At 44.1% G+C, this 26,068-nt stretch overlaps 1 protein-coding gene across 1 annotated transcript in view; it reads right to left on the bottom strand.

Moving 5' to 3' along the window:
* Positions 1 to 13,980, bottom strand: part of LOC139450776 (neuronal membrane glycoprotein M6-a-like) — a 109,946-nt gene extending 95,966 nt beyond the window's left edge. Inside the window, exon 1 of the mRNA XM_071232607.1 lies at positions 13,570 to 13,980. Coding sequence (XP_071088708.1) covers positions 13,570 to 13,687 — 118 coding nt within the window. The 5' untranslated portion in view covers positions 13,688 to 13,980. The remainder of the gene's footprint in view (positions 1 to 13,569) is intronic.
* Positions 13,981 to 26,068: the final 12,088 nt, after the last annotated feature.

The following is a 26,068-nucleotide window of genomic DNA, read 5'->3' as shown; positions in this document are numbered from 1 at the left end:
TATGACAGCCGCTCACGCAACAGAGTCATGCACATACGTTTAAGCAGCTGTAAAACCGGAAATGTTTGAAATATTTAACTTAGCGTTAAAATTTTCGGGCCGTTCTGGGAACATGTGATAAATGTAATTCATTTACAAATGTTGGAGGTTTAACACGCACATGCTGCTGGAACTGTCGCTACTGCGCAAACATGCAACGCTGCCGGCAAAGTGGGCGAACCGGGCAAAATAATACTGTTTAGATCGCCATTACGGCCGGCTCGTACAGGAAATAAGCTAAGCCGCGAAGACCCATCCATCAATGTCCATTACCCTGTTATGAAACCTTTATTGCAGGTTTCACTTTGGTGGGTTTGGGGGACGAATATCTCCAGGTTTACAACCGTCACTGACAGTGCGGGTTAGAGGGAGAGGGTGGCCATTAGTAGGGGAGGAAGAAGATGAGAGAAGGATGAATAAGTGAGTGAGTGGATATTGATTTTGGCTTCATGAACAAATTCCAACTTTTCTTGGCTAGGTAAAAGGATGTGAAAAGGAGCCATATATTGTAAGAAGTTACACGTGAGAGGTGTCGATTGTAAATGAGCGCAGATGGATGAAAGAGATAAGACTAACTGATAAGTGACAGACTAACGCTTAGTCTCATTAAAATATGTTATTTTGAAACAAACAACTCCCTTTAAATTCAAAAGGAATTCTATTCAGTTCGGTGGGAGATTCAGAACCTGAACCTCAGAACAATCTAGACTTGCTTCATTTGGATACATCATGGTAGTTAGGGCTGGGCAGAGGGGGAAATAATATGGTTCGGGGACTTTGAGACAGACTAGGAATGTGAGAAAGGTGGGATAGTGGATGGATGTTCCGCAATGTCACAGCTGTCAACGACAAGGTTGAGTCTGAACCAGACAAACCAGTGATCGAATGAGTGAGTGAGTGAGAATGTTTTCACGCCGCTGTTAGCAATATTCCTGTAATATCACGACAGGGGACACCAGAAATTGGTTTCACACGGACCCTAATGGCGAGTCAAACTGGGGAGAGGAGCGAACGCTTAAGCACTAGGTTATCCCACTGCACCTCGAATGTTTTATTGAGTATGTCCTTACGCCGCCTTTAGAACTATTCCAGCAACATAGCGGAGGGAGACACCAGAAACTGGCTTCACATTGTATCCATGTGGGGAATCGAACCCGAGCATTCGGCGAGATGAGCGAACGCTTGAACCACCATGCTACCCTACTGCTATCGAAGGTCTGAACAACGCCCGCCGTGATATTGCTGGAATATTGCTAAAAGCTGCGGAAAACCATACTCACTCACTCTGAACAACGATCTACTCCGTCGATGACACGTGATGCGCCGGATCCCAAGTGACCTTGGCCGACCTGCATGGTAGTCATGCATGACGTAATGGATGCATAATGGAGAGGGTTTTTTAATCCATCGCGATAAACGTCAATTATCCCCCACATGCCTCGAAATGACTAGCAAACTCAACTACGATCAACATAAAAATACCTTTCTGTCTCATCAAACCGAAGTGCAGTTCGAGAGTACAATACTTCGAGACAAACCGAAGTCATGTCAGAACTTCGACCGCGTTTAAGCAGGACTGTCTTTTATGGAAATTAGAACAATTACAACATTTTACTGCTCAATCCAGCCCTTATCTCGAAGTCCTGTTCGAGTGTACAACACTTCTGTACAACCGAAGGCAAGTCAGAACTTCGACCTCGCTAAAGCAAGGTTGTCTATTAAGCAAATCAGAATAATAACAACATTTCTCTGCCGAATCCAACCCTATCTCGAAGTCCATATCGAGAGTACAATACTTCGGTACAACCGAAGGCAAGTCAGAACTTCGACCTCGCTTAAGCAGGTCTGTCGGATAAAATTGGAACAATAACATTATGAACACTGACCGTCTTCAGGCTGTTGTCGTGGTGGCCGAAACTGGTGAATCTGTAGAATTGTAGTCGGCATCTGGTAAACTGGGCGACTGTCTGTCATAAATGGCGGAAGCAGACCGGATATGAAGAAAACTCCGTTTGAGGCAAATATAACGATCCTATATCACTCGGCAAGGTCGCTACGCAATCAGACCCAGACAACGAATTATTACATTGGGAATAATATGGGTCGTAAGGGGTCACCTTGTGCCGCCACTTCCTTTAAAACATACTTCATAACGTGACAGCAGCGGAGGGAGACGGTGTCAGGTTATGCTTGCAGGTAAGACGTGGTAATAAAACAGGAGAGCTGACAGGTGCTTGGCAGGACACTGAACGAAAGGCTGCATATGAATGAAGCATATTAATGTCAAAGGGCCACAATGAATGGAGGACGCGGTGACATTTTGCAGTCTCATTTTATTGACGTTGAGTGGACGTTTGTGACGAAAGCTGCACTTTAAATACATGAACCCGTGGATGTTAGACCTGATCTGCCGCAACCCATGATTGTCGTAAGAGGCGACCAACAGGACCGGGTGATCAGGCTCGCATGTCATTGTATCCCAATTGCGTAGATCGATGCTGATTATGTTAATCACTGGATTGTCTGGTCCAGACTCGGTTATTTTCAGACAACAAACCTCCTTCATACAACTGTTATATTAATAAGGGCGGTTTTTAACAACTAAAATTCAAACTTAAATGCATGACTGGATAATCATCTGTACCTTGTATCACAGTCAGCGCTACAACCACGGGTAAAAAGTGAGTGAGTATGAATTTACGCCGTTTTGAGCAATATTCAAACTATCACGGCCGAAACACTAGAAATGGGCTTCACACTGTATAAATGTTGAGATTCGAACATGGGAACACGCCAACACTTTAACCACTGGGCTATTCTAATGCCCCTATGGGTCCCGTAAAGATTGGGTTAGAATAGGTCTTCAGCAACCCATGCTTGTCGTAAAAGGCGACTATGCTTGTCGTAAGGGCCGACTAACGGGATCGGGTAGTCAGGCTCGCTGACTTGGTTGATGCATATCATCGTATCCCATTTGCGTAGATCGATGTTCATGAAGTCAATCACTGGATTGTCTGGTCCAGATTCGATTATTTACAGACGGCCTTCATATAACTGGAATAATTCAGAGTGCGGTGTTAAACAACAAACAAACTAACAACCCCCCCCCCCCCCCCCCCCACCCCCCCCCACCCCCCTACGGTTAAAGAAAGGGTAGTGTTATCCTAGATCAAGCAGTTTATAAATATCCATTCTGTTCTGTTCAATTTTCCGTATTGCGAGGGTTCAACTTTGATGTATGCTATCGTTTCAAATCACAAACGTTCCTCTCATGAACAATTATTTTGAAGGTGTTCGATACAATAATAATAATAATAATAATAATAATAAAGAACGCGGTTTCAAAAATTAAACATCTGCAAATTAAAGTAAATATGGGCAAAAGAAAGTACAGCCATGTTGACAGCCATGTGTTATAGTGGCTAGTGCCCGGCAGTATGTGTTTGTTTGTTTGTTTATCTTCACATAACATTATAGAAAGGAACGAATTTTTTAAAACGAATAAACGGATAAATCGATCTGGTTTGATATCTTCAAGGGCCCTTGAAATCAATATTTCACGTTTATTCCAATATCACGTTTTATATACGGTGTCACCTCGTTGTGAAGGTAACCCAAAACGCATATAAAATATAGTTTTGAAGAGAAAGAGACATTAAAATATTGAATTCCTAACACTGAAAGTGTTCGTATTTCTTAATATTACCATCATATCAGGTCTCAGTATGAATTATAAATAAAGACAGTGTTTCGGATTTCCTGTAGCGTTGCGGGGCGGTCAGGTAGCCTACAGGTTCGATTCCCGACATTGGTATAACGTGTGAAGCTCATTTCTGGTGTCCCCCGCTGTGATATTGCTGGAATATTGCTAAAAGCGGCGTAAAACCAAACTCACTCACTATAGCGTTGGATAGTTCAGTGTAACTGAGATTGGGAACAACGCTCATTAATGACACCTTGTCGGACAGGCTTGGACTTGTCTGTCAATCACGTGGTCATGACATCATGGTTTGGATATTTACATAGTTAAATAGTTTACCTTGTTCCCAGTGACGCATAAGTTACGACTGAGTGTGTGACTTAGGTTTGTTGCCGCTTGCACAGTATATCCGTTATATCGGTTGTGACAGATTAACGTGGACCACCTACCGCGAAATTCACGAAGCTAAAACTCCAAGGATCATTATTAGGATGAATCTGGAATTCGAACCCATGATCACGTCACAGCAAGTGTTTTTTGTTTTGTTTGTTGTTTAACGCCGCACTCAGCAATATTCCAGCTACATGACGGCGGTCTGCATAAATAATCGAGTCTGGACCAGACGATCCAGTGATTGATATCATGAGCTTCGATCCACGCAATTGGGATACGATGACGTGCATCAACCAAGTCAGCGAGCCATACCACCCGATCCCGTTAGTCGCCTCTTACGACAAGCATGGTCGCCTTTTAGGTCAAGGGTGGGTTGCTGAAGACCTATTCTACCCCGGATCTTCACCGGTCCATAACAAGTGAGGCATAGCAGGTCTATGTGTTGGCCAAAGAGTGAAGACTGTTTAACGCAACAGTCATCGATACTTAATCTATTCACCGTGTTTTGTAAGGAATTCAAATAATGGTACGATAACCAGTGTTTGCAGTGTTTGACAGCATGAACAGCCCCGAACCAGAATGTTCATCGTTTGGGTTTAAGGTATATGTAACAGGTCTTAGTTTCGATCTCCACCGGGAAGGAAAACCTGTGATAATGTTTGAACTGGTTGGAAATACGAAAGCTCGATATGACAGAGTGAGTGAGTTTGGTTTAACGCCACTTTTAACAGTATTCCAGTTATATCACGGCACGTCAGCGTAATGTGGGAGGATGGTCCGAAGTGATGCAGGTCTCATCTTCCCGAGGCAAGGGAGTTAACTGACTATAAAAGTCCAGTTACAACATATCTTGAATGTATTTTAAAGATGCTTCTTCTATGTACATACGACTGCTTTAAGAATATATTTCCCTTTCCACTCCAGAGGTTAACAAAACACGTCATATTGAACTATGTTCGCAGAACCCTAAAGAAAATAAAGAAAAACCAAGGAACAAGAAAATATACACAACATAAACGACCACAGAGGGAATCTTTTTCACACAGGTGTCAGAAGTATATTTATATAACTCTGCTCTGGAAACCAACAATGACCTTTGCGAACAATAAAATATGTTTCCATGGAGACGAATCATATTCTTTAATTCTCTCCGGAAACTATCACCGGCGGATAGAGGCACCGACAGTCACCCGTTGTAGTCCAGGGGACTGGAATAATTATAGAATATTAATATAATTATAGAATAGTATCTGTTAACAGAGGATTATCATTAGATGGCGCTTCGAAGCTGACGAGTCTACATCAAGCATGTGGGATTCCTTCTATTGGGGGACGGTCGGTAGCCTAGTGGTTAAAGCGTTCGCTCGTCACGCCGAAGATCCGGGTTCGATTCCCGACATGGGTACAATGTGTGAAGCCCATTTCTGGTGTCCCCGCCGTGGCATTGCTGGAATATTGCTAAAAGCAGCGTAAAACCATAGTCACTCACTCACTCACTCTATTGGGGGACGGTCGGTAGCCTAGTGGTTAATACGTTCGCTCGTCACGCCGATGACCCGGGTTCGATTCCCGACATGGGTACAATGTGTAAAGCTGGTGTCCCCGCCGTGATATTGCTGGAATATTGCTAAAAGCGGCACTCACTCACTCACTCACTCACTCCTTCTATTGGAACACAGACTGATACCAGTCTACGGACGAGCAGCTAGGACGAAATCGAAAGTTCCACGTTCCGGTCTCTATGCGTTAAATCACGGGTTAATATTGCTGACAGCGGCGTAAAACTAAACTCACTCACTCCTGTCTGGTAGCAGTAGTAGTAGGATAATGATGATATACAGTCGTTATTTTAAATACTATCACGCTCAGTGTCGAGGTTGGAGGGACCTTCGCAAATACTTCGAATTACCCGAGGTTCGACACAACGGAAAAATGAACTCAATGAACATGAAGAATGAATAACACGAAACATGCAGCAAGCAAACAACGAGAAAATGAATAAATGTTGACTTATCAGAGTTAATTTGTGCTGAAGTACATGTTTGGGACTGGAAAATGACTTCGAGACAACCGTACCTTCGACACATTCGAGTTCAAATGATAATGAATACAGAATGAATATGCACGGGCGAGGCTTTTACTTCGAGGCACCGTCAAAATTCCACAGAACTGTGTTTTCGTGTATGTGTGAAAATCAACACCACTGCCGTCACGACACTAATCAATAATCATAAATGGTCCAACACACCTGGGAAAGATTAACACTCTGCCAGCACTAGAAAGACGGAGAAGCTTTGACCTGCACTGATATTAATATCGAAAGTGAATTCATATGCCTAATTGTTATTTGTTGACATTAGTATTTCCTCGTGTGCTGTATTTGACCTCTACAAAACGCCACAAGACGGAAAGCATTCTACTTCATGCAAAAAAAAACCCACAGTACTTATTATCCACGTTGCAAGTCAGGCGCTTTAAAAATGCATTTTATAGTAGTAGTAGTAGTAGTGGTGGTGGTGGTGCTGCTGGTGGTAGTAGCCGGGAAACATTCTACTTCATGCAACAATAGCTCCACAGTTAACAGTTCATAATACAATAAAACTCCTTTCAAGACCTGATGACCTAAAGACCTCGTATCTAGGGAAACCAAATAAGTCGAAACCTCATTATTACGGAAACCTCACAAGTCACCTTGTTTCTATGGATACCTTGCAACTCAACACCTGTACCTCATTCCAAGCCAAGACCCCGTTTGGCATGCAATACGCCCACCTCGTAACTTATATAGGGGACTGGTCATTTATTACTGGGGAGGGGTGTAATAAAAAAATGACACAGCGAAAGAGGGGCGTGTGCCGAAATTCGCTATGAAGGATGGGCGGAGGGGGGGGGGGGGGGGGGCGGAACTAATCTCTCACACACACACCACCCCCAACTCCACCAAACACCCCCCATCCCATAATAAATGACCAGTATCTAAGTAAGCACTTCGGTTTTCTTATAAAATGTGATTCACTTAGTCAATTTCTAAAATGCCTAATTATTTCAGTCAATTTGTAAATAAGGACAAATTATCTCTCTCAATTTCTAAAATGACTGAAATATGTAGGCGTTTTGTAAATTGCTTAAGTAAAAATTTCAGTCGTTTTACACATTGACTGTAACATATATATTGCACATTTAGTCCAGACCGGGATGGTTGGTAAAGTTCGCAAAGAGGCGACGTGCTACTCAAAAGGTCATTTCACTTGACAAGGTTCACCTGCATACACGACGCTTCACAAAAATTCCACTGCTTTGGTTCCCAACGACGGCGGCTGTTGCGCGGTATTTTCAGCCGGACTCAAATGGGGTTAGAAACAAAATAACTAACTATGCCATGGTATATTTGGTGTTCCAACGTGACGGCGTCGCCTCTACCGCCGGTCAAAACACACGTCTTGGCAACGCTTGACCTTTCACTCCCAGCCAGCTGGACAACACAAACATGGACAGTGCCAAGTACTCAGCCTCCTAATGCGAGATTCGTCCCCAGTGGCAATGCTACTGAAGCGCAAGGTTATCAAGATTTAATGATATTTTGGTAATCCCGTCCCGGCTTACCGAACGGTTACTGTAAGGAATGTTTTAATTCAATTAACTAAGTAAACAAGGGTTGTGGTTTACGTGCTCACATTTACCCCAGTGGACAAAATGTAACCTTTGGGGTAGATTTCGTCATATAAATATGTTTTTTTAATTGACCCCAGGGTGTTAATTATAAATATCCCAACTTAATAGGTGGAGCAGATTTCGTACTCCTGGGGAAAGTAATGTATGTACAGTAGGCTTAAGACACCGCAATTCGCTCTGCGGGGTTGTGTCCCTTGCGTGTATCAGAATCCTGTGATTCGCATCCTGATTCGAGATCATTGTGTTTCTAGATTTGTCAGTACCATAGCCCTGCTCGTGGTACCAACGTGGTAAACGACTAGGACCTGAATCAGTCAGAGACACCACCCCACCCACCCCCCACCCCCTCATACACACACACACACACACACACACACACACACACACACACACACACACGCCGAAGACCCAGGTTCGATTCCCCACATGGGAACAAGTTGTGAAGCCCATTCCTGGTGTCCCCCGTAGTGATATTGCTGGAATATTGCTTAAATTTAAAGCGGCGTAAAACTATACTCACTCACTCATGTCAGCATTAAACCCATCTCACTCACTCACTCAACGCCCGTACTCACTCTCACACGTTCACTCCCCCACTTGGTAACCAGGATTTGTCCCTGAGTTTGTTGATCAAGACGTTTATATTTGGAACGGTGCTGTCCATATTTACCGGGGTCCAGTGTATAGACAAAGGAAGATGACTTGTTTAATCACTCTAACAATGTATCGCACTTCACACAACGCCAAGCGATGGGCTCGGTATTCGTACATAAGTAGCACCATGAATCACATCTGACATGGTCGCTGAACACTTTCAGAGCCTTCCAGCGCCAGGAACAGTCTCCAGTCTCGCCAGTACATCTAAACATCCATACCCTGTCCCCTGGTCGGGCCAAGCTGTGACATATAGCATCATAACATGCATAGGTTCCGCCGTACGAGCTGCCCAATAGTTCAAGTCAGGCTGATGTATTGTCCGGCCGGTCCCTTACGTGATGGACAGCTTGCAATGACCGGACCTTTCTGTGACACATTGTATTTATTAAAACATGCATGGGCGTCACCGTACAAGTTATTCCATGGCTCAAGTCAGGCTGATGTATTGTCCGGCCGGTCCCCAACATGGAGGACATATTGCAATGGCCGGACCTTGCTGTGACACATTGTATTATAACATGCATGGGCTTCACCGTACAAGTTATCCCATGGCTCAAGTCAGGCTGATGTATTGTCCGGCCGGTCCCCAACATGGAGGACATATTGCAATGACCGGACCTTGCTGTGATATTTTGTATTATAACGTGCATGGGCTTCACCGTACAAGTTATCCCATGGCTCAAGTCAGGCTGGTGTATTGTCCGGCCGGTCCCCAACATGGAGGACATATTGCAATGGCCGGACCTTGCTGTGAGACATTGTATTATAACATGCATGGGCTTCACCGTACAAGCTATCCCATGGCTCAAGTCAGGCTGGTGTATTGTCCGGCCGGTCCCCAACATGGAGGACATATTGCAATGGCCGGACCTTGCTGTGACACATTGTATTATAACATGCATGGGCTTCACCGTACAAGTTATCCCATGGCTCAAGTCAGGCTGGTGTATTGTCCGGCCGGTCCCCAACATGGAGGACATATTGCAATGGCCGGACCTTGCTGTGAGACATTGTATTATAACATGCATGGGCTTCACCGTACACGTTATCCCATGGCTCAAGTCAGGCTGATGTATTGTCCGGCCGGTCCCCAACATGGAGGACATATTGCAATGGCCGGACCTTGCTGTGAGACATTGTATTATAACATGCATGGGCTTCACCGTACAAGTTATTCCATGGCTCAAGTCAGGCTGGTGTATTGTCCGGCCGGTCCCTAACATAACAGGACGTCTCGCAGTGACCGTTAAGACCGTTTCACTGTACGTACTTATGGATTATAAATACATACGCAAATTTCGAAACCTTGCATTTGTTAACGTTAGCCATCGAAAGCTAGTTCGAAGAGCTGCTTTTCCCCAAAACGAGGAATATTGTTATTCAAAGTCACTGTTTGTTGGATGAAAAAACGGAATGGTGAATAGCATATTCGCGAGGCAAGGGAGTTAACCGACTATAACAGTCCAGTTTCCATCCTTGTCGAACAAGGCTGGAATTATGGAGAAATGTTTTGTCTGGACTTGCAAGTCTTTGCATTGTCCAATCAAAATCGCGTAACGAAATCGACATCCGGTTCGTAAAGTGCGGTGCAGATTTAGGTCGATTGCAGGTTTTGCAAAGCATTTGTACTGTCACTGGGCGTGTACAAATATTTTCCAAATCTTTTCATGTTTTAAATCAAGGTGCTCAAATAAGTTGATGCATTTCGCGAAATAAGACCCGTTTAATAAGAATATAGGTCTATATTTTCAATCAGACGGCCTTGACTGGGCACAGCCGTTTTGTTTGAAGCAAAAGCAAGTAATATGATAGGTGGAATCTGATTTGTTTGTTTGTTTGTTTGTTGTTTAACGCCGCACTCAGCAATAATTCCAGCTATATGACGGCGGTCTGTAAAGAATAGAGTCTTGACTAGACAATCCAGTGATTGACAGCATGAGCTTCAATCCACACACTTGGGATACGATGACATGCATCCACCAAGTCAGCGAGCCTGACCATCAGATCCCGTTAGTTGCCTCTTACGACAAGCATAGTAGCCTTTTACCGCAACCATGGGTTGCTGAGGACCTATTCACGGGTCGACATAACTAGTAATGGGGCTACAATAGAGCCACGGCATTCCAGCCTAGTTCGGCAAGGGTGGAAACTGGACTCTTAAAGACAGTTAACCCCTTGCATCTGGAAGATGGGTGAAAGAGGAAAGATAAGTGAGTACAGTTTTACGCCGCCTTAGCAACACTCCAGCATATCATATCACGACGGGGGCACCAGAAACGGGCTTCACACATTTGATCCATATGGGAAATCGAAACCGGGCCTTCAGCATGACGAGCGAACGCGTTAACCGCTGGACTACCCCACCGCTGATAGAGGGCCGGAGGGGAATGGGCTCATAGAATGACGGATTCATCACTGAACCAATGGATTAATAGGATGCTGATAGTTAAAGATAACACTGGCGAATATAAGACAGATTGATAGATGGGAAGAGATGAAATCTGGAAAGGCATACACAGCCATCGCTGTACAAATCTATTCATACTGCACGCCACATACAACCTTGAAGTGCCCTGGCCGCAGTAAATCACAATGTGTTTCAACACACGTATTTAACCAAGTGAACTTACGAGAAAGCATTTGCGCAGAAAATCGATTTTCTAAGACGCTTCCCAAAAGGTTTTAAATCAGAACATAAGGAGTACGCATTAACGCTAGGTACAGATTGTGTACAGATTGTGTACAGAATGTGTACATTGTCAACATCTGCGGGGGATGAAAGGAATAGCCGTGTGTGCAGAGTGATACAGAATCGCGGAACTAGGCCTTTCAGAGACAGCATTGCCCTTGTGTATAAAACGTGGCTATAATAGTTCATTCTTAGACCATGTAGACTGTCACGTGTACTTATAATATCACATTTAAAACATGGGACTTTACATCCTACGGCTAGAGTGAGTGAGTTGGGTTAAACGCATGTTTGAACAGTTTTCCAGTGGCTTCTTGTTGGAGGAAAGCCTGAAGTGATGCAGGTCTCAGACGTTAACCATTTTGGTGAAGTTTACTAGAAACTTGTGATGGTGATGACAAACCTAGAAACATAATCTGGGCGAACGAGGATTCGAACCCACGATCAAAGGCTTCTAGTGTGCCAAAGGGACGCAACTCTGCACAACGACAGCGGCGCCTTAAACGACTAAGCCACCCGCGCACCCTCGTATGATTAAAATGTTAAATGTAAAGACACCTTTTTAAAGGCACTGACCATGTCATGTTTATATGTATTTGGTACAATAAATTTACATGGGGAGTTACGTCTAAGGTTCACATTGTTACATCGATTTAGTACAATACATTCAAAACACAAGTTTCAAATAACAATGAGCAGTGCAGATGTTAGCAAGATGAAAGTACACGTTGGTGTTCATCACTCGAGTCTGTTGAAAAGTCGCTGAGGGGTAATTTCTTCATATTTAAGATCATTCACACTGTTTGCCCTCTACAAAGACCCTGTGGAACTGAGGACTATGGATAACACTTGGCGGGGGAGTTTCAACTTTAATTCACGGGGAATAATCCGTGGCTCGGTGTTGAGAGAAGTTGTTTTTTTCTGAGGTTGATTCCAAGTCTTTTGGCTTGCAAGAAAATTTGAAAAAAAATGAAAAAAAATCGTGTGGGTTACTTGATCAGATCAGTCAAAGGTGTTAGTGGGAGGTCGTCACAAAAAAATCATCACTGACGTCCTGGACGCACGCAAGCACGCACGCACGCACGCACGCACGCACACACACACACACACACACACACACACACACACACACACAAATACAATTTCACCGATACACCCATCTTATTCATGGTCTTGCTTATCCACAAAAAGAAACCATAGCAATGTGACGTCATATGAGTGCATCCGGATGAAGCCAGCTATTGTTTGTTCCAGGAACTTGTATGTGATATCAGAATATAACATTGACCCAGGCGATATCTAATTGTATGTGTCATTCAAACTTTATCCACATTTTCTTATGAAGGATATTAGACAATATATAGAATAGCCAGCTCGTAACTCGGAATTAAGTATTTTATAAAATGTGAATTAATGTTGATTTTAAAATTCTTAATTTGTTAATCTATTTTTTAAACATTGTGATTAAGCACCGTTCATGAAACGAACAAACTGAATTCAGTTGAGTTGTATGTGGATGAATGGGAAAACTACAGAGGGATACGCCGTGAAAACCCAGCGTATTCCATACATGTCACGGATCGCTAACCAAACACCATCGGGTCAACGCTCGTCAAACTCTTGTATATTTCACACACTAGTACATGTATAGCAACAGAACGGCTACGAATAGCATTAGCAGAACTTGTACACTTCATTTACATAACTTGTGTATCGGAATGTGTTTATTCCATGAGTCAGCCAGCCAGGTGTATCTAGTACAATCAAGCTATTCAATTAGTCCGTGGATTTCATGCTGCACAGCCTGGAATCCATACACGGCCCTTCTGCTTCCGGTAATTGTTACCTGCAACCCACTACCTGTTAATTACAGGTATGCGGTTATATATTTCCGCAGGCTTACACGGACCCAGATCCAAATCATACCAGTGACTGTGTCCATTAGCCTGTGACCCATATACAGCGCTACTATATTATTAAACGTTCACTACGAACGACCCCACAGTCCCTGGCTAAATCTTCGATCGAGCTATATTTATCAGTCCTCGGGAACGAGGCTGTCGGAAAGAAAAATCAATGATTTTCCCGACCTGAAAATATCCTTACTGACGACAGAGCAATTGTCACCTTGTCCCGTTTGTATATAACATGTCAACTCACACACCCCGAGAAATCAACAACTCCGATAGCAAACGCTACGCCAGGTCGAGTCCAAACCACACGGAAATTGTTTGTTATGCTAACATTGCAGTCCAATTGAATAAATGTCCCATAGTAAAAGTATCCAAGTATTTTTTCAGTAGTCGGATCAGCTGTGGAGCGGTAACTGGGAAATAAGAACGTCAACAAAAACACACCTTGCAGGCCCTGTATGTCGCCTTAGACCAGATCGAATATGAAGGTACGTTCTCGGACCTACCTGTGCGTTTGGAGATCTTTACATCGTCGTGGTCATAGTCGTTGAGGGACAAGAGTTCTCCGTTCTCCGGGGCCTGGTTATCCATAGTAGCCGATGCCAGTCGCTGAACTTGGGCCATTATAATAACCAGCAATGATATCCAGGTTGCAAGGCACTCGCCTCATACGTCACTCAGCATAGCCGGAAGAGGCCGGGCGTGAACGGCAAATGCAAACAGGTAGACGAGAATGCTTCGTGGAGCGTGACCGTTCCACACACAGACGACACTGACTCGTTAACTCCCCGTTGAGGTGGCGATTAGTTGACGGGAGGCGGGTTTGCCAGGGGTCGAGGATGATCTGACATTACTGAACCAATCGGCGGCTCATGGGGGGACACGTTCGGGAAGCCGGGTGCGATAATCGGCTCGAACTTTATAAGTTAGTACGTATTTCAACACTGTTGCGTGGAGAGTGGGTTTTCAATGTTTAATGGTTGCATCTGCGGCGGCGAAAATCGATTGCGTGTATCACACGAGAGACACAACATTGCCTTGTTAACTTAGTAATCAATATACAATTACATATCAACAGAGATGCAGAGATACTTTGTAACAAAGGGGATTACGAATCGACTGTAAGTGAATGCGAACGTATTGTAGTTCTTAGAACGAAAGTTCATCCCTTTCTGTCGTGTTGCTTGTACTTGCAATCGATTGATTCTTATCTTTGGGTGGATGGCCATCTTTCTTAGCCTGTCAACATGGCGGGGAGACATGGCTTCGATTTCCTTGTGGCACCAGCAGACCGGAGACACTGTCAGCGGGCGTTCGTCTTGGGAATTAACATGTAGCTGTGTTTCAGAATCTTGGGTAGCATGGATAGTGTGTTGGCTCGTCGCTCTGGTTCAGGTTCAATTCCAACATGAGATGTGTTATACATTGCGATGTAAAATGTTTCGCGTTCTATAAAATTAAGATAAAGGTTTATATATAGAATAGTCCCATTGTCACCTTAGCTTTAAGTAACCGGTGAGGATATTTAAGGTGAGTGAGTGAGTTGGGTTTAACGCCGCTTTTAACAGTATTCCAGTTATATCACGGCGTGTCTGTTTAATGTGGGAGGAAAGCCCGAAGTGATGCAGGTCTCGGGCGTTTACCACTTCGGTGAAACCCACGAGCACGGATATGGTGCTGACAAACCTAGAAACATAATTGGGGCGTACCGAGATTCGAACCCATAGTAATAGGTTTCTGGCGTGCACAAGGGACGCAACTCTGCACAGCGAATCGCGGCGCCTTAGACGACTGGGCCACCCGTGCCCCCGGATATTTAAGGAATGTGACGATAGTTGGCTACATGACCACCAGGCGGGTTCATTATATGAGTGAGTGAGTGAGTTGGGTTTAACGCCCCTTTTAACAGCATTTTAGTCATATCACGGCATTACATGATATGAGACATGGTATATCAAAGAGACGTTGGTCGATTCTTAAACTGGTTTGTCTACCAAACATTATTGCACTAAGTAGGCTGTCTCGGTGCCATTTGTGGACTACTTTGTACAACATTCATCTTACAATAAAGCGGGGGCGGGGGAAGCCTAGTGGTAAAAGCGTTCGCTCATCACGCCGATTGGACCGGGTTCGATTCCCGACATGGGTACAATGTGTGAAGCCCATTTCTGGTGTCCCCCGCCGTGATATTGCTGAAATATTGCTAAAAGCGGCGTAAAACCATACCCACTCACTCAATTTGTGAATCCAATTTTTGATGTTCCCCGCTGATATTTCTGGAATATTGCTAAAAACGGGGTAAAATATACTCACTCACTATACTATCGCGATGTTTAGCCACTGTGTCAATACACGTGTGTAGATAGAGGGTGAATTAGAGAATGAGCTGTGGGGTTGAAAGGTTATCATGAACACTTCACGCCGTGATCAAAGATATCCGGATTTCATTATCGTACAACTCGATCGGAATGTTTCGACTCTTCCTCCTTCACAATCAGATAACAAATCCCATTTTCAACATACCAAAAGCCGCGATAGGTTTCTCCGAGTCGGACTCCATCCGTGGTAGATAGAGCGTCTGCCCAGAGAGCGGAATGTCGGTAGTTCGATTCATGTGCCGCGTCATACCAAGACGTTTAAAGATGGTTCTTGTTGTTACTCTGCCTCTTCTCGGCATTTAGGGGACAAAACAAGGACCTCCTCAGCTCAAAGTCACTATACTAAGCGGTGTATCCATGTTAAACTGCGGCATGGCATCTGGGTGGTCTGTTACTATAAAACACCAACACTCACACACACGCGCGCGCGAGCTTGCCAGTCTCTATAGAAGTGCAATATCTTGAACACGACTTTAACCCGGCGATCTGTAAATAATCGAGTCTGGACCAGATAATCCAGTGATTGACATCATGAACATCGATCCACGCAATTGGAATACGATGACATGCATCCACCAAGTCAGCGAGCCAGACCACCCGATCCCGTTAGTCGCCTCTTACGACAAGTATATACCTTTTTCGGCAAGAATGGGTTGCTGAAGACTTATTCTACCCCGGGTCTTCATGGGTCAGTTGAGTTGGTGAGTGAGTTGGGTTTTACGCCACGATTAGCAATAGTCAATCCATATAACCACGAAGGGAAACCATAAGAAATGGCCGTTTACACACTGCCCCCTTGTGGGGAGTTCTCCCAGATCACTCAAGCTCACTCTTCAACCACTAGAAAACCCAATTGCTCCTTCCTTTAAGTATGAACGTGGGCGAGTTCTGTTAAACGTGGTTTGTGGACCAGCTGAAGTCGTCTGAACGCGTGGTATCGTTTTTTAGGCTTCACTGAAGCAGTTTACAATCTCATATCTTGCGTTTAATACATGTTTAAAGATTTATTACCCTGTAATCTTCAACGTTGACCCTCGTTTATCCGGTCGATCAGGCTGTATGGATTAATGGGTCGACCTGTTCACGACAGTACGGTATGTGAGTTAAAAGTATCGCCCATCATTCTGAATTATACATTTGCCAAACACGGCTATAAAATCTGTTCGGCTAGCACTTCTGAAATGATGTTGTATATCGTCTTTCGGAAAGCCATCATTGTGTCATGAAATACGGTGAATTACCCCAAGATTATAAAGCCATTGAAACTACAGTGTACTCGTCTGCTACCTCGCGTTTTATTATCTGGATCAAGCTAACAATAATAGCAGCAACATCTATGATTACCCTTATTAGACAGAGACAATGTCTTCATTTCGCTGAAGGCACTAATTACGTCTAGACCAACATCGTTATGGGAACCAGATGGTCGATCTAGATTATCTTTAGTTCTCGGGACACTGAGACGTAACCAGAGAACATACACCGATATGGTCTCTGACATAACGCAAAACTCGAAGACAAAATTTAAGTTGTTGTTTTTCTTGGCTTTTGACACGCATTACTTTATCAAGACAGAAAGCTGATCTGTGTCAAAGGAATATCATCGCTCGTGATGTGTTTCTAGTTACCCTGGTAACGATGGCCGCTGGATGGAGTTAAGAACAGAGTTGCCTCCCTTGTGTGTAACCCTACAACTGAACATGTCACTGCTTGCGTTCAAAACGCTGGACGATCCAGGTGAACCCGTGTTGACAAAGATAAAACCAAAGTTAACCACGGCTGACCAATGTAAGCATATGTTAACTGATTTACGTCATACGGTTGACCTAAGTTGACCATAACTACTATATAAACACACATATATATACGTATATATTCCTATGCATACGTATTCTGATATGTGCAAAGGAAATTAAACTTTCGATTGTTGATATATATACTTTGAAATCAATAATGCAAATTTAATGATGATTGTGCATCTCGGTTTGATGTACTTCGGGCTATTTTGAACTTTCATGTCTTATAACATGCAATAAATAGAAATGGTAGAGTGAGAGCTTGTCAGCCTTGGCACACTGGTTAACATCTCATCGTTGTGTGTTAGAAGCAATACACATGGCTGCTGTGTTTCTGTTTGTTTGTTTGTTTGTTGTTTAACGTCGCAATATTCCAGCTATGTGACGGCGGTCTGTAAATAATCGAGTCTGGGCCAGACAATCCAGCGATTGACATCATGAGCATCGATCCACGCAATTGCGATACGACTACATGCATCAACCAAGTCAGTGACCCCAACCACGCGAACCCATTAGTCGTCTCTTACGACAAGGCATAGGTTGCTGAAGATGAATTCTAACCCGGTCAGGCAGCCTGACCACCCGATCCCGTTAGTCGCCGCTTACGGCAAGCATGGGCTACTGAAGACCCCGGATCTTCACGGGGCTGTTAGTCTTAGGACTGTATCGTAGTTAGACAACTCCTACTTTGGAGTGAGTGAGTATGGCTTTACGCCGCTTTTAGCAATATTCCAGGAATATCACTGCGGGGGACACCAGAAATGGGCTTCACATATTGTGCCCATGTCGGGAAACGAACCCGGGTCTTCGGCGTGACGAGCGAACTCTTTAAACACTAGGCTACCCGAAACCAACAACTGGAAGAAGTGACCGAAAAAATATCCTGTCCCAGGCCCCCTTGATAGTTAAATGGCGGACCCCTGGAGCGTTACTATCTCGCACAATGCCATCCACCTGCATCAAGGTCTCATGTTGCTGATGAGGAGGAACATTTATAGGATGATCAACACACCATTAACTCTCTGACGCCACTGTATACTGTATGGTGAGACAGTACCCAGTTAGCTCCCATGTTACCTTCAGCGTTAAACCCATCAGAGCAACACCTCCGTGTCATTCATGCAACCCCTACCCGACTTTTGTGTGTTTTCTGTCGTTTAACGCCGCTCAGCAGTGTTCCAGTTACATGAAAGTGGTCTGTATAATAATCGAGTCTGGACCAGACAATCCAGTGATTAACCTGTTCATTGATCTACGCAATTGTGCTACGATGACATGCATCAACCAAGTCAGTGAGCCTGACCACGCGAACCCGTTAGTCGTCTCTTACGACAAGGCGTAGGTTGCTGAAGATGAATTCTACGGGTTACTCCATACCGAGGAAGACCGTTTTACGTGGCTTTTGACAATATTCCAGCAATATCACGGCTTGGGGCACCAGAAATGGGGGTCACATATTACACTAAAGTGGGGCTTTCGACGTGGCGAGCGAACGCTTTAACAACGAGCCTACGCAATTCACTCATTCGTCACCACTCGCCCCTTTCCGTAACGTGAGTTTCGTCCCATTTGTCATCAACTCGGGTTATTCCGGGACAAGCCGAATAGCGACTCGTGCCCCGCTCGCGGCCATTTTTGCGCCTGGGTTCGGTCTAAGCGCAAACGGAGGGGCGGTCGGGTAGCTTAGTAGTTAAAGCGTTCGCTCGTCACGCCGAAGACCCGGGTTCTATACCCGACATGGGTACAATGTGTGAAGCCCATTTCTGGTGTCTCCCGCCGTGATATTGCTGGAATATTGCTAAAAGCGGCGTAAAACCATTCACTATCCAGATTCACAACCATTCACAGTACCAGATACAGTCAAAGTACATACATGTAATCTTAGCATCATAACGATCGTCTTACGAAATACGTCTCTCTCTCTCTCTCTCTCTCTCTCTCTCTCTCTCTCTCTCTCTCTCTCGCGTCTTGATTCGCGTTTCTTTTCCCCATATATCATAAGTTTTCCAGATGCTATTTAAACACATGGGGACTTACGGTATTTATACAGTATGATTGAACATATATGTATTTTGGATATATTTTTAGATGCAAGACATATACACAATCAGAAATTATTCCTGAGGGATTCTTTGACCAAAGTACATTAAGTCATACGCGCATTCTGATTGATTTGTCGCATTTTCGCACATTACATTCATCGATAGGGGGACGAGTCTTCTTGCATGTTACGGAGAGAGGCGAGTGGTAACGAATAAGTTTCGTTCCTTTAGGCGTAGTTTCGAATCCCGTTTCGCCATTTTTTATTGTTCTGGGTGTGTCAGCACCATACTCGTGCTCATGGCTTTCACCAAAGTGGTAAATGTCTGACATCTGCATCATCTTGAGGACAAGAATCTGACATGCCGTGATATTACTGAAATACTGTTTAAATCGGCGTCAAACAAAACTCACTCACTCATCCACCCAGGTTGACTCGGACATACATGCTGGAAAGACAGACCGGAATATGTAACTAAGCGGGACATCAGGTACAGTGTGATCCGTGTATCCATTTGTTCCAGGCGGTATGAGAACAAATGGAATATATCTTTATATGCTGAAAAGACGCATCAAAATTATCTCGTCTTGGTGCAGCAGAAACGAACCTTTCTGTTAACCGGTTCTGAGAACTGCCATCTCTCAACACCATTTGGACAGTTTCATTGTCAGATTAAGATGCTAAAGTATCTTAAAGAAATTTGTAACTGTCAAATCAACCGTTTTTAATCCAGCTTGGGAAACAGCTTTCAGGTTGCCGTGATTTAATGCAAGGCAAAGTCCAGAGGGAGCAGTCATTATTACAGATTTGAGAAGAAGTAGGAGATTTAATTATTTAGGCATCCACTTCAGATTTACCCAAAGGTTTGTGAATATGCTTAGCTTGTTTCAACCGCCTATTTCAATGACAGCCCTGTTTGTTTTAAATATTATTCAAATATCATATCTGGAATATATTTGATTTTCATCACGCAATTCAATAGTTAGCATGGGATGATATTCGGCCTCGCTGATTATACACATTAGCCAATTGTATGGAATCTGAACGAGTAACCGAGTTTCCATTTCTCAAGTGAGTGAGTGAGTGTGGTTTTACGCCGCTTTTAGAAATATTCCAGCAATATCACGGCGGGGGCCACCAGAAATGGGCTTCACACATTGTACCGATGTCGGGATTCGAACCCGGGTCTTCGGCGTGACGAGCGAACGCTGGAATATTGCCGAGTACGGCGTTAAACAACAAACCAAAAATCAAATGGTACTTATTGTCTCCCTGCCTGGCGCTCGGCATTAAGGGATATAACAAGGACTGGTCGGGTCGGACTTACTGTACTGTGTCTCAGTGTTAAATGTGACAACTGCGGCATGGTATCTCAGTATGCTAGCATGCACTATAAAACCGGAGTTTTATAGGAGTAGTACAAGCAGCCACATACACACGTGCATGCACGTCGTTCTGTAAGTGCAATAATCTTCAACGTTAAACCACTTTCACCTCATCTCTTCTGCAATAGAATTTGTTCCGTCGAAGTCTAACAAGTTCCAGACATCGTGACATTCCATGCTGGTAATTCACCAGTAGCCTATGTCGCAGTGGAAGAGAATGGGGATTGGTTGGTCATGTTGGGTGACTAAGCTGATGGTGGGTCATTGTACTCCGACAGCTTGAATCCTTACCAGTGTTTTCAGCCAATGGATGTTTTCCTCTCACTCTCCCTTCCTTTAAAGGGACCGTGATTATTAGACTACCTCCGTGGTCTAATGGTAGAGCGTCCGCCCGGAGAGCGGAAGGTCTGGGGTTCCAACCCAGCCGTGTCATTCCAAAAGATGTTAAAAGATGGTACTTGTTGTTACCCTGTCTGGCGCTCGGCATTAAGGGGCTAAAACAAGGACTGGTTGGCTCGGAGTCAGTATACTGTGTCTGAGTGGGGTATTCATGTTAAACTACGGCATGGTATCTCAGTGTGCTAGCACTAAAAATCGGCATCAGTCCGGACTAGTACAAGCAGCCACACACACACACACACACATACACGTGCATGCACGTCGCTTTATAAGTGCAATAATCTTGGACGCGACGTTAAACCCCATTTCACCTCACCTCACCTCACCTTCTTTTAAACCAAACTGTACCTTTCTCTTATGTGTCTCATATAAAACCCATGTACTATGCTTGTCGTAAGAGGCGACTAACGGGATCGGGTGGTCAGGCTCGCTCACTTGGTTGAAGCATGTCATCGATCCCAATTACGTGGATCGATGCTCATGATGTTAATCCCTGGATTGTGCCTGATCGTGCCTGACGTCTCCCACTCCATGCCCTTGTCATAAACAAGTTAAAGCTAAAATATAAACTCACTTCTAGGTCGATGAAAATTTCAGGATGATCTGGACCCCGTCCCACAAAGAGATGTTAGCGCTACCTCTATTGTAAGTAAGTGTTATGGTATAGGCGTTACGATCATCCTAACGCTAAGATCGCTTTGTGGAACGGGCCGAACTACTTATTACACGACATTTATGATAAATGTATGTTTTTATGTAAAACAAACTGGCAGAAATTGGCAGTGTATTCGGAACTTGATTCAGGTTCAGAAAATGAGGTGAGTTGAATTGGCGTTTGACATTCAAGATTATTTCCCGTACAAAAAGCGACGTGCATGCGTGCGAGGATGTGGCTGCTCGCACAAGCCTGGAGTAATGCCGGTTTCATAGTGCTAGCCCACTGAGATACCATGCCGCAGTTCGACATGTGTACCCCACTCAGACACAGTATACTGACTCCGAGCCGACTATTCCTTGTCGCATTCCCTTCATGACGAGCGCTAGGCAGGGTAACAACAAGTACCCCACTCAGACACAGTAGACTCCGAGCAAACTATTCCTTGTCGCATTCCCTTCATGACGAGCGCTAGGCAGGGTAACAACAAGTACCCCACTCAGACACAGTAGACTCCGAGCAAACTATTCCTTGTCGCATTCCCTTCATGACGAGCGCTAGGCAGGGTAACAACAAGTACCCCACTCAGACACAGTAGACTCCGAGCAAACTATTCCTTGTCGCATTCCCTTCATGACGAGCGCTAGGCAGGGTAACAACAAGTACCCCACTCAGACACAGTAGACTCCGAGCAAACTATTCCTTGTCGCATTCCCTTCATGACGAGCGCTAGGCAGGGTAACAACAAGTACCATCTCATAAAGTATGTTTGTGTGACACCCGGGTACTGGACCAGGAAACTGCACAGATGCTGCGATGAGATGCAGAAGGTGTTGAACAGCACGAGAACTGACGTCACAGGCATGATTCTTTTATGAACGTTTCTATTGGTTTGTGACAGTGAAATGTCATTCGTGACCAGTTCGTGTTATTCCGGGACAAGCCGAATAGCTGGTAACGGAAAGGGGCGAGTGGTGACGAATGAGTGGAATGTTTCAATGCCCGTTTGTAAGACGTATACAGAAAGAGTGAGAGTATGGTTTTACGCCGCTTTAAGCAATATTCCAGGAACACCAGAAATAGGCTTCACACATTGTAGTATTTGTACCAATGTCGAGGATCGAACCCGGGTCTTCGGCGTGACGAGCGAACGCTTTAACCACTAGGCTACCCGACCGCCCCTGTATCCAGTAAGACAACAGCTAAATCAATTAAAAGAAATGAGAGCCTGTCAATCATACTGAAAACTTAAATGATACAACTTTTCACAATTTCAAAATAATCTCATAAAATAGTTAAAAAATAACCAATTTCGTTTTGCAAAATCAACATATTTGATATTTTGCTAACTTTAACATCTGTATATGGTACAGTCCTAAACTGACATTTCAACAAGATTCCAGTTTACAGGCCAGGCTAACTCAGCAGACCTAGCATGATGATCTGCATCTCAGTCCTAGTCTTCCCCAGGCAAGGGTGTTAACTAGGGCTGGGACGAGTCCAAATCTACTACCCGGGTATCCGACCCCCTATTACCCGACCCTACCCACTGCAGGTCTCGAGAGTTGGGAACAAAATGTCTGATTGGGAAGTGTTTTACCGCAGCCCTGGCCAAAACTATTCAGGTACATGTATCAAAAGATCAGATCATGCGTACACGGAAGTTGACTGAAGCGTTATCTTTACTCAAACATATGCAAGTCAAAAGGAATGTGTGTATCGTTAGAAAAGAATTGCGAACATTAGCGACTTGTAGTCTAACCACTGAGCTACAGTGAGTTTTTATCATTAGACAATATATCACATGACTAACCACGGGTCCGGGTAGTCCTATGGGTACCCGTGTCCTAATCAGGACCCACCCGACCCGAGTACCCGAGTTACCCGTCCCAGCCCTAGTGTTAACTAAGAGTCCAGTTTCCACCCTTGCCACATTAGGCGGGGATTAACCGGTCTATGAATAGTCCAATCAAAATCGTGTAATGAACAAGACATCCGGTTCGTAAGGTGGATTTTAGCGTGCAGATGTTGGTTGACTGCAGGGTTTGCAGAGCATGTGTACTGTCAACAGGGCGTTGACAGATATTTTGCAAATAGTTTCATGTTTATCATCAACCTGCTGAAGTGATTTGATGCACTTCGTTGGGTTAGACCCGTTATTACAATATAGATCTTGATTATCGATCAGATCATCTTGACTGGGCACCACCACTTTGTTTGAAGCAAGTGATATGAGAGGTGGAATCTGATTGGTCAAGAGGAGGGACATTGAAGGGACATAACTCGTAATAGCCACTGGTGGCGCTAAAATTGAGCCTGGAAATTCCAGCCTAGTTCTGCAAGGGAGGAAAGTGGACTTTTATAGACAGATAACACTCATGCCACCGGAAGATGTACAATATAATTATCACATAAAACTATCCACACAATCATTGGCTATGGGTGGCCCAGTGGTATAAGGTGCCACACGTTTCCCAGTGGTATAAGCTGCCACACAGTTATCATGGCTGCCAGGAATCTTTGGTCCTGGTTCAAATCCCAGATTTGCCCTGAATATGAACCTTGGCTTGTCCAGCATCAAACACATACTTATGGATTTCATTTGATTGGTAAACATGGACAACTTGTATCACGTGACTGAACCTCTCTTCCCCTACTTGCTGACACACTGTGACATACCGGTCCTTAAACATGCTAAACACACTCACTCATTCATCACGGTAAGGTTATGTTGGTCAGCCTTGTGGTTTTGGAATGTAATGTTTCACTCCCACCCCATCCTAAAGTATAATGTTTCTGGTGGGGCTGGGACGGGTAGCTCGGGTACTCGGGTCAGGTGGGTCCTGAGTATGACCCGGGTGCCAACAGGACTACCCAGACAGAAAATAAATATGCACCACCCAGAGGTTGAAAATAATACAGACAGGGCACGAAACATCATACTTTAGGGGTGGGGTCTTAATTTATCACAGATGCATAAAATGTATACTAATTTGGATGTGTATGAAAAGAGATGATGACCCTAACATAGGATTTTCTATCAATATTATCTTAGAAAACAAATACCACATGTTTGAATTGCCAAGAAACATAATAAAAAATATAAATTTGTTTTGGTGTGGTTGAAAATGTGACTACTGTTTTTTTTCATACAAAACTGATGGATAAGCATGTATACAACAGGGTGGAGTGGAAGGTTTGATTATTCATATGGTCAAATGAAATCAAGGAACAAAGATCAGTTACTCCTTGAAAGACATGCTGTTGATTCTGGACGAAGGGGGTGTAGATACTTGAAGGCATGAAACACAGGAAAATGTGCATATTCAAATTTCAGGACAATATGAGTGAGTGAGTGAGTGAGTGAGTGAGTGAGTGAGTTTGATTTAACGCCGCTTATAGCAATATTCCAGCAATATCACGGCGGGGGACACCAGAAATGGGCTTCACACATTGTACCCATGTCGGGAATTGAACCCAGGTCTTCAGCGTGACGATTGAACGCTTTAACCACTAGGCTACCCGACCGCCCAAGGACAATATTATCAGTCCTTGTCGGTGTAAATTGCTAGTGAGTGAGTGAGTGAGTATGGTTTAATGCCGCTTTTAGCGATACTCCAGCTATATCACGGCAGGGACACCAGAAATGGGCTTTACACATTGTACCCATGTCAGGAATCGAACCCAGGTCTACGGCCTGACGAGTGAATGCTTTAACCACTAGGGCTACCCCATCGCCCCTGTCGATGTATGTTGATAAAGATGTATTCAAACAAACCACTGCTTGTTACAAAAATCTATAATTTCATCTTATATTCAAATACATAATATCATTCTAATATTCAAATTAAAGACATTTATGTTTGCATTTTAACAGGTAACATCATAAATTCATGGCACCTTGTGAATCAAAACACATTAGGCACTATCCCATTCCTTGTTTTGTTTGTCTGTTGTTTAACACTGCAGTCAGCAATATTCCAGCTATATGACAACGGTCTGTAAATGATCAAGTGTGGACCAGACAATCTAGTGATTGACCCTTTCTTTATAGCAATATTCCAGCCATATCACAGCAATCTGTAAATAATCGAGTCTGGACCAGACAATCCAGTTATCGACCCATTCCTTGTACTAAGACCAAACTTAAATATACTATATGTCCCACGTTCCCTCCAATGTCAGAAATCCATACAGCAACTCATGCTTGTCGTAATAGGCAACTAACAGAACCGAGTGGTTAGGGTCGCTGACTTGGTTGATGCATGTCATCCTATCCAAACTGCCTGGATCGCTGCACATGATGTCAATCACTAGATTGTCTGATCCAGACTTGATTATTTCCAGACCG

The sequence above is a fragment of the Haliotis cracherodii genome, unplaced genomic scaffold, assembly GCF_022045235.1.
Source record: "Haliotis cracherodii isolate W230 unplaced genomic scaffold, xgHalCrac1.p SCAF_8, whole genome shotgun sequence".
Lineage (NCBI taxonomy): Eukaryota > Metazoa > Mollusca > Gastropoda > Lepetellida > Haliotidae > Haliotis > Haliotis cracherodii.
The sequence above is the reverse complement of the archived record's forward strand: the minus strand, read 5'-3'. Positions and strand labels throughout refer to the sequence as shown.